The sequence below is a fragment of the Ochlerotatus camptorhynchus genome, unplaced genomic scaffold (assembly GCF_037179485.1).
Source record: "Ochlerotatus camptorhynchus isolate MF236.1 unplaced genomic scaffold, CSIRO-AGI_Acam_v1.1 ptg000067l, whole genome shotgun sequence".
NCBI lineage: Eukaryota > Metazoa > Arthropoda > Insecta > Diptera > Culicidae > Ochlerotatus > Ochlerotatus camptorhynchus.
Genome location: NW_027040557.1, coordinates 3,039,684 through 3,049,416, shown reverse-complemented (window position 1 = coordinate 3,049,416; position 9,733 = coordinate 3,039,684). Strand labels below are relative to the sequence as shown.

At 42.7% G+C, this 9,733-nt stretch overlaps 3 protein-coding genes across 3 annotated transcripts in view; 1 reads left to right on the top strand and 2 right to left on the bottom strand.

The window, feature by feature from the left end:
* Usp1 (ubiquitin specific protease 1) overlaps positions 1-9,733 on the bottom strand; it is a 473,693-nt gene that overhangs the window by 68,981 nt on the left and 394,979 nt on the right. The gene's annotated exons all lie outside the window — the stretch shown is intronic.
* LOC135697177 (uncharacterized) overlaps positions 1-9,733 on the bottom strand; it is a 511,087-nt gene that overhangs the window by 200,720 nt on the left and 300,634 nt on the right. The window lies entirely within an intron of this gene.
* On the top strand, positions 6,559-8,411 carry O-fut2 (O-fucosyltransferase 2). The gene is made up of 2 exons (XM_065216713.1): positions 6,559-6,780; positions 6,838-8,411. Exons 1-2 carry the CDS (start codon positions 6,771-6,773, stop codon positions 8,202-8,204), a joined length of 1,377 nt encoding a protein of 458 aa, XP_065072785.1. The 5' UTR covers positions 6,559-6,770; the 3' UTR covers positions 8,205-8,411.

Sequence of the window (9,733 nt, the reverse complement as noted above, 5' to 3'; positions counted from 1 at the left end):
AGCTGATATGAGAAAATATCGTATCTGTGCTGTGAATCGATTGAAATAGTGTTTATTGTGTTTGCAATGATCATGATTTAAAAACTAATAAAAGTAGCAATACTAACTAAATATATAACCAAAACGATCAACAAAAAGACTATTGAAATAACCTATGTACCCGAGCAGACCCGACAATGATGAGTACATCATATCATGATCGAGAGATCGGACTCGAAAAATTTCCGAGTGTCAAACTTCCGGTTTTATTTTTCTAGAATTTGGGTTGTTTAATTTCAAAAGACATACCGGTTTTTATACATCATCTGTGTACCATCGGCGTACACATCAGAAGAATATGTTGCCTGGTAGGCCATGATTTGTAGCCATGGTACGAAAGTAACAAACTGAAAATATTTTGCCAGTTTAGTTCCAACAACCGAAGAGACAAGTCGAAATATAATTAGCTCTTAAACCTAAAACTAGTTTCCTTCTCTTCGAGAACACAACATATCAAGTTGAACATTGCATTAGGTCCTAAGTAACATTGACAGATTCTCTTCGTTGACTTTCTCTTTGTAACCTCACATCTAATACGGCAAACACAACAAAAAACGGTTATGTGCTCAAGTTATTAACGAAAGAGAAAGTCGACGAAGATAATCGATCAATGTTACTTAGGACCTAATGCAATGTTCAGCTTGATATATTGGCGACGAGGATGGGATACACCACCTGACGACAGCCCCATTACCACCCACAATCGAATGACCGGTTGCCTACGCTGCACTTCCGAAGGTTGATGCTGAGCTCCAAAGGCTTCAAGACAACGGCATCATTTTTCACCAGTCAAGTTCTCCGATTGGGCTGCCCCCATAGTTGTGGTTCGCAAGTCCGATGTCTCCGTACGCATTTGTGGTGACTACTCTACAGGTCTCACCGATGCCCTCGAGTAAGATCGCCATCCAGACGACATCTATGCCGAACTAGCCGGATGCCGTTTCTTCTCCAACATCGATTTATCTGATGCGTACCTGCAGGTCGAGGTTGAAGAAGCATCTCGAAAGCTGCTCACTATAAACACTCTTAAACGACTGTTCCAGTACAATCGATAGCCACCAGGAGTCAAATCTGCGCCTGGAGCGTTCCAGAGGATCATTGATAGTATGGTTGCTGGCATTCCTGGTGTCAAGCCATACTTTGATCGCTGAACAGTACAGTGAGTATGGCTTCCACTTACGCATCGAGAAGTGCCGGTTCTCTCTTCCGCAGATCAAGTGTCTGGGTCACATAATCGATAAAGATGGTCTCCGCCCAGATCCTGCTAAAACCAACGCTATCTCCGAGATGCCACTACCGATGAATGTATCGCAACTACGTTCGTACCTTGGTGCTATCAACTATTACGGACGATTCCAGATGAAGGAACTTCGAGCGCCGCTTGACCGTCTACTAAAGAAGGATGCTCCTTGGAAATGGACCGCGAACTGCCAAAAGTCGTTTGATCGTTTCAAAACCATCCTGGTCTCCGATCTCCTGCTGACTCATTTCGACCCCAACAAGGAAATCATCGTCGCTGGAGACGCTTCCAAGAATGGTTTGGGCGCTGTAATCCTACATCGCTTCTCGAACGGGTCCGTTCAAGCCGTCGCTCACGTTTCGAGGTCGCTGACACCTGCAGAAGAAAACTATGGTCAAATTGAGGAGGAAGCGCTCGCGTTGGTATTTGCTGTCACCCGTTTTCACAAGATGATATTCAGACGAAAATTCGTGCTGCAGACCGACCACAATCCGCTCCTTAAAATTTTCGGCAGCAAGAACGGCATTCCCGTTTACACCGCCAATCGTGTTCAGCGTTGGGCGCTAACGATGCTGCTGTATGATTTCGACATCCAGTTCATCCCAACGGCTAGTTTTGGTCATGCCGACGTGTTGTCCCGCTTGATGAGCTGTCACAGCAAACCAGACGAGGAATACGTGATTGCTGCTCTCCAAACGGAATCTGACGTGAAGGCAATTCTCGCAGACTCAATATCCAGCTTGCCGGTCACATCCGATGTGATCTCCAAGGAAACGCAAGGCGACCGGGCCCTACAAGAGGTAATCAACTACATCCGCAATGGCTGGCCAAACACTGTAAGCGAGCTACCAAATACAGCTGTTCGTCAGTTCTATCCCCGACGAGAGAGCCTCCAGGTCACCCAAGACTGCGTCATGTTCGCTGACAGAGTTGTAGTTCCAGAACGATTTCGCAAGCGCATCATCCGACAACTCCACCGTGGACACCCCGGAATAGACCGAATGAAGTTACTCGCAAGAAGTTTCGTTTGCTGACCCAACATCGACGACGATGTTGAAACGTTTGTGCGCCAGTGTCGCCCCTGTGCTGCAGTACAACTACTACAGCGACATTGGAAATTCTGCACGAAACTTTCGCAAGGTACGGCAACCCACACACCCTCATTTCGGACAACGGTACCCAGTTTGTAAGTGCTCGATTCAAGCAATTCTGTGAAAAAATGGGATCCACCACCTGACGACAGCATTCCAGACGATCCTCTCAGTTTTCCGGTCAACTCCAAATAGAAGCGCTCCGGATGGTAAGAAACCTGCCCATCTATTTTTAGGAAGACCAATACGAACAACGCTGGACCTATTGAAGCCCTGTGTTCAGAGTTCAACCTTGGAGAACGAGAAGCAGAACGTTGAATTCAACAGACGGCATGACGCAGTGAAGAAATCATTCAATCCGGATGATTTGGTCTACGCTCAGGTCCATCGTCGCAAAACAATCGATTGGATTCCAGGACAGGTAATCGAGCGCAAGGGCAAGGTGAACTACACTGTCTTGCTCGAACATGGACGCTTGATTCGAGCATACACCAACCAGCTAAAACAACGATATCCGGATGAAAATGATGCCGATCAATCTCCAAATCCACGCAATCAACTTCCCTTGGCCTTGCTAGTTGACGAGTTCCACCTACAAGCTCCGAAACCGTTGGTCCCAGCAGTGCTGATAGAAGAACCAATTCCATGACGAGCCCGATGATGTAATGACGACTGATGAATCCGTTGTTCCTGCTAACAGTGTGAATATTCAAGAACCAGTTCAACAGCGCGAAGAAAGAACCCGTAGACTTCCAGCTTGGCTGGCACCCTACGATCTCTTTTGAAAAAAGGGAGATGTACCATCGGCGTACACATCAGAAGAATATGTTGCCTGGTAGGCCATGATTTGTAACCATGGTACGAAAGTTCCATGGTTCGTTTCCTGAGTACAACGATATTTGTATCGATCCCATCGAATTTTAAATCAAGATTACAAAAATCATTTTTGACACTAAATCTATAAGTTGAAAGCTCGCTCTAATGTAAAGTCCCACTGAGGGGCACTAAGATGGTGATTTTTGCTAATGTAATCGCACTTATTCAAAAAAGTTCTGGTGCATTACACAAAAATTTATGAAATTTTGGATTTCGAATAAGTATTTACCTCAATACAAATAACCCAATTGATTTTTTCATCGCGTTTTAGCTCGAAACAATGTGCCACATAATAGAAAGAACTTTAGTACAAAGCAAGTGCAAGTGTTCGGGTAAAATATATTTCAAAGTGTGTTTTTTTATCAGCATCCAGAACTGTTATTAGGCAATTGGCGATGATTCTGATTGGAGGCAGAGTTTCTTTGAAAATCCCATGGAATGTTCTGAAATGTTGAGTTAGAATTATGAAATGCATCCAAGGGATAGGTCACTCCCAACCCAGGGGCAACTTGACAACTCCAACATTTTGGTGCTGGTGGTTCTGTCAAACTCACAAGTTTCAGAAGGGTTATCTGAGTAGGGCGAATGCGGAAATGATGTAAAATAAATAAAATCCAAGCATAAAATTCATCTCATTGTCGCGCACCCACCAAGTCGGAACGCGCGTCCAACGTCAAAATTAACATTAGTGACATAGGAAGTCCAGTGATGCCAACGAGAAATGTCATATTCATTGTAGATGGGTCCAGTTTGCTAACAATTTAATCTGCTGTAGCCGGTTCATCTCAAATCATTATGATTTCGTTGATTTCACCGTGTTTCTTATCCCCGGCACACCAAACTTTCCGTGAATTTGTTGAATTTCGGACATGATCTGCAAATCCGCGTTGTCGTCTTCATTGCATTGTGAATTCGCGAAATACGACGGAAGAATTTTCTTCATGCAGTTTACCTACGTGCTTTGTTTTATGTCCTTTAGAACCACATTCAAGCAGTCGAAACAATTCTTGATGCAGAACTACTTTCGTGTATGCGCTAGTGAAAGGCCTTCATTCTCGGCTGTTTCCAGAAATACTTTCTCTTGAAATACTTCAGCATGAAATTTTTGATGATGGCTTGATCAAGGGATTGAATCAAAGACGTGATCTTTGATGGCATGTATAGAAGCATTATGTTGGGATTGCTTAGGGTGGGCAGATGCGACGGAGCATTATCAAGGAGCAGCAAAGCCTTGAAGCTAATGTTCTTGGCTGCGCAAAACTCCTCCGTCACCCCCTATACGTTGTTCCCTTTCCGGAAATACCCATATTTTAGAGTATTTGACAGTTTTTCTCGAACCGATTGTTGCCACCTTGGATTAAAAAATTGTGTCTGGCATCGGTTTACAGCCTCTACACGTCGTCCCCTATTCGGAAATACCCATATTGTAGGGTATTTGAACTGGTGGTCACCATCTTGGATTCCAAAATGCTGTCTGGCATTGATTTCTGGCTTCTACACGTTATCTCCTATCCGGAAATACCCATATTGTAGGGTATTTGACAGTTTTTTTGAATCGAGTGCCTCCATCTTGAATTTAAAAATAGCATCTAGCATCGATTCCCAGCCTCTACACGTCGTTCCTCTCTACACGTCATCCGTACTCCGTTTCGTATTCTCACATTGCACAGCAACATCTTATATGGACAAGCTTTCCAGACACAACATATCAAAGAAGTTCATGTGCATACTAGCGCCGCGTAGTGAGAGAGTTCTTAATCTATATGACCACCATCCGAAAGGACTAGGTCACCTGAACAACTTTGCTGTAGACAGCAACGTTCTATACGGTCAGGTTCTCGAGATACAGTTTATATAGGAAGTTCACATGCACACTAGCACTGCGTAGTGAGAGAGTTATGAACTAATATGAACACCATACAAAAGGACATGATAACCTGAACAACTTTGCTGAAGACAGTAACTTTCTATATGGCCAGGATTTTGAGATACAGCTTACATATGAAGCTCATGTGCACACTAGCGCTGCGTAGTGAAATATTTATGAACTAATATGAACACCATACAAAAGGACTTGGTCACTTGAACAACTTTGCTCAAGACAGTAACTTGCTATATGGCCAGGATCACGGAATATTATATGTTTGACCTAAGATTCATATGTTATAGCGCCCGTCATAAGTAACATAATAGTGAAGTGCCTCTAGCGGCGTATTTGTTAATTAAACTTGACACAAGCTTGTTGGTCTATCCCAGTACAACAACTTTGTCGAAGACAGTATAGCTTTATATATTGAAACAAATGAGATAATCCACCACAGCCCCCAATAGTGAAAATCCCATAAGCTGTGGGTATCCTTATTCGCGGTTCCTTATTCACGCCCCCGTTACCCTGGCAATAAGGATTCCTGACTGTACAAAGAAAAGGATCATTTAATGATGGTGTATTGACTCAATTAATCTACTTGGACATTTTTCGATGCTAGGGACATTGTTTCATTCTTGGTTGATCTAAAACATCGAATGATCTAAACTCCAGGAATATTTGAAGAACTTAGAACATCTTATAAACAAAGGAATATGATCGTAAGTGATGCGCATGAATATGTTTAGATATGTTCGGTTGCTAAGAATATTGTGCAAGCCATGGTTGATCAAGTAGATCAATTGGTTTGTACTCTTGAACAGTTTAGAAGACTGAGAATATTGTATGGCCTTGATAAATCAAGATTGTATAGGTATAATATTGTTTGTTTGAAAAACGTTTGTATTTTAACAGAAACGCTATCAATACCTTGCTCAGTCGATAGCAGCACTCCTGAGATGTAACTAAATGGGAATTTTGAAAGAATTATCTATCTCATTAAAAATATAAAAATTTGTTGTTCACCAAAACACCTCATTTTTTTAATTGACAAAAATGCTACATTCGACCCAATCAAAAAGGACCCTAGGTTTCGTAGTCATACGAACAGCAGAAAACAATTAAAATTTTGAGGTTGCTTTTAAAAGATTTCTCACATTTACTTAGATCATACATTAGCGTACTGTGTAGTAATTTTTCTCAAACAATGTATAATATTGGAGAAAAAGGAGGTGCTCAAATCACTCCGTATGTTCATTATGCCCCTCATTACACCCACCCAAATTTGCATAGATCCAAGCATAAATCCCTCCCATCATCACCATTCGAAAAAAACGCCATAGTATTTCAATGTATCCCAAAGTGTAACGATCATAACACACACATACATACACACCTCGGTGAGTCGTAACGCCACCCACCGTTTGACGGTTCCTGCGCTGCTGTTATCAAACACTCATCTAATCTCTCCTTCCTTCCTTCCTTTTATCGAATAACATAAACATTGAACATTATTTTTTTTTGCTCTCATTTTTGTGTATCCGAGCTTATTCGAGCCACCGCCGGGTAGGCAGGAGAGAAAAATCGATAAGACTTGTTCCAGTGCCAAAAAGACTTCAGTTCCGTTCCGGGAACGACCCAGTGACTTGTGATACTCAGCATGGTTCCTAGTAAGTGCAGAACATTCAATAAGCTTTGAAAAAGTCCTCATTACTTCCTATTTTTAGGATGGCTCTTCGCTATTCTGTTCCACTTTTGCTTTCTCAAACCCGTGCTGTCCGTGGACGGTCACCGATCAGTGTGTACCTGGCGTGACTTCTTCCTAACCTACCACAGATGCTACCACCAATCGGAACAACTCGCTCCAATCCTCGAGCCGACCATCTTCATCCTGTACGACGTGAATCCATCCGAAGGGTTCAACCTCCGGCGAGACGTGTACATCCGGCTGGCGGTGTTTTTGCGCGGTCTGCAAACGCGTCCCGGTTACGAAAGCAGCAAATTAGTTCTGCCTCCGTGGTCGGAGCTGTTCCATTGGCGTTCCGGCTATCTCAATCAAATGCACCTGCCGTGGGGACACTTTTTCGATCTGCAATCGATGCGAAGCTACGCGGATGTTCTGGAAGCATGGGAGTTCTTTGACGAGTACAGAAAGCTGACCAAGCCGGACAGCCGGAGCAGTGTGGTAGTAGGCGAGTTCTACAAATTAAGCCATTTTGACGATATGTTTGAGAATGGAGTTTTTGTGGATAAATTCGAACAGACGGTGTGCAAGAAGGAAACGGATCCAACGATGACTGGCGTTTCCGGTGTGATGGGTTTCAGAAACGTCACCATAGATGAGAGGATATGTGTGAAATTCCAGGGATCAGCATCGTTGCTTCATTCCATGTTTGAGAAATTCAAGCCAAAGAAACGCTACAGCCATAGGGTAATTTTCCTGGCAAGAGCGGAAACGGTTCTGCATGACTATTGGGGTAATGTGGACTACTGGGAAGCTAGACGATCGATGCGATTCAACCGGGATCTAGTCAGGATAGCGAACAGGTTTCGTTTGGATTATTTCAATTCAACTAACGAATGGGACCGAGTTCAACGGCCGGCAAGTTGGACCGAGGAGAAACCGTACCGGAAGACGAAGGGCGGGGACTATCTGTGTGCCCATATGCGGCGAGCTGATTTCCTGTACGGTAGGGAGAAGACCACTCCGACGCTGCATTCGGCCGCTGTGCAGATCAAACGAAAGCTGCTGGAGCTGGGTCTGCGCAAGGTGTTTGTGTCGTCCGATTGTTCCAAGTCGGAGTTTCACGATCTGAAGAACTACCTGAAACGGTTCAAGGTGGTCCGGTATAGTCCGGAGAGTCGGGACGAGCTGACCCGGCTGAAGGATGGAGGAGTGGCCGTAATCGATCAGATTGTTTGCTCCCATGCACGGTATTTTATCGGGACATATGAATCGACATTCACTTACAGAATCTATGAGGAACGGGAAATTTTAGGTTTTGCCAAGGACTTGACCTTCAATACATTCTGCAAGGATGAGGAAGCTTCCAACTGCGAAAAGAATGCCATTTGGCCGATTCAATATGCGTGATATTGAGCGGGCAGTTTCCGGTTCGCTGAAGTGGAGTGAGATTCTAATGTGTAATATAACTACAAATGTGATGCCATATAAATATGTATGCTAGGTATTATTCGTAGGCTCTTCGGGAAGCCAATTGAACAATCAAACAAAACCTCAACTGTCCTCTTTTAGACTGTCAACTGACTACGAGTTATGTGTAATATTTAGTCGTGCTTAAAATATACCTACTAAAATTTTGAACGATTCGAATCGAACAACAGGAGAATTATTCCAGAGATATATTGTGAAAGCCTTTAATCTTGCAGGAAAATTGAGCTTTCTTTGGGTCTTACTGTATCCAATGGAGAATTGGATTAAACAACCAAGCCACTGACTGAACGAATCGCAGTGTAAGCGAAATTATATTTGCCTTTCACTACCTCTATAGTGTCCGAGGTACAGTAAACCGCAAACACTCGTTATCGTTAAGAGATGTGCATATTAACAGGTTCTAAAACTTTAACTAGTCATATTTGTATTGCTCCATGCGTGAAGTTAACGATTTACATAGTTAGAGATGCTTAACGTCAAATATCAATGTGGTCATTTTATACGATAGGTAGACAGATGGAATTTAAATAAAACCTTCTATTCCACCAGGCTTAATTCTGACAGACAAAAAACAACAACAGAGCGATTTTCGAACAATTAAATTTATATATATTATAAGTCTAGGTAAAAGGACAAACGAAGTGACAGACGACTCGTCGGTCTACATATGTTGCGTCTACTTAAGGCCTTACTCGGACTGCGCCATGTACTCCAATCATGCATCTTGTGTTCAAGAATTGTGTGAGCTTGCTGAAACTACCGATACAGTCATAGTTTTGGGAGACTATCCCCCTTATTCTGCGAGTCACGTGACTCTCTCTCACCGGTGAGGTGACAATAGTCACCTCGTGTGAGGTGACTCTCCATTTGATTTACATCACGCAGAGAAATGGTTTTTAAATTCAAATGGATATATTTTTGACTCAGGGCCTAATGTATTTTTGATATTGTTTCAAATATATTATTAGGTTAATTCAAAGAAAAATATTTTTGAATCAACAAACCGGTTGTAGAGTCAATAATCTGTTTGTTGATTCTAAAAACCATTTTGTTGATTCAAAAATATGTTTTGTTGAAATAGTGATACAATATGTTTGAATCAATAACAAAATACATTAGGCCCTGAAACAAAAATCCATTTTTCTGCGTGATGGAGAGTCACCTCACACGAGGTGACAATTGTCACCTCACCGGTGACAGAGAGTCACGTGACTCGCAGAATAAGGGGGTATAATCTTACATCCCGACCAACGCTTCATCTGAACAAGAAATCGCTTTGACCCAGTCGATCCTTGCATGTGGATTACAGCAGGTTCAGGATGTACGTAACGTAAACGAGAGATTACTTGACCTGGCTTTCGTTAGTGATACTGACAGAATCGAACTTTTCGAATCGCCCTGTGGAATTTTAAAACTCGACGCTCATCACAAATCTTTTATCATCAAAT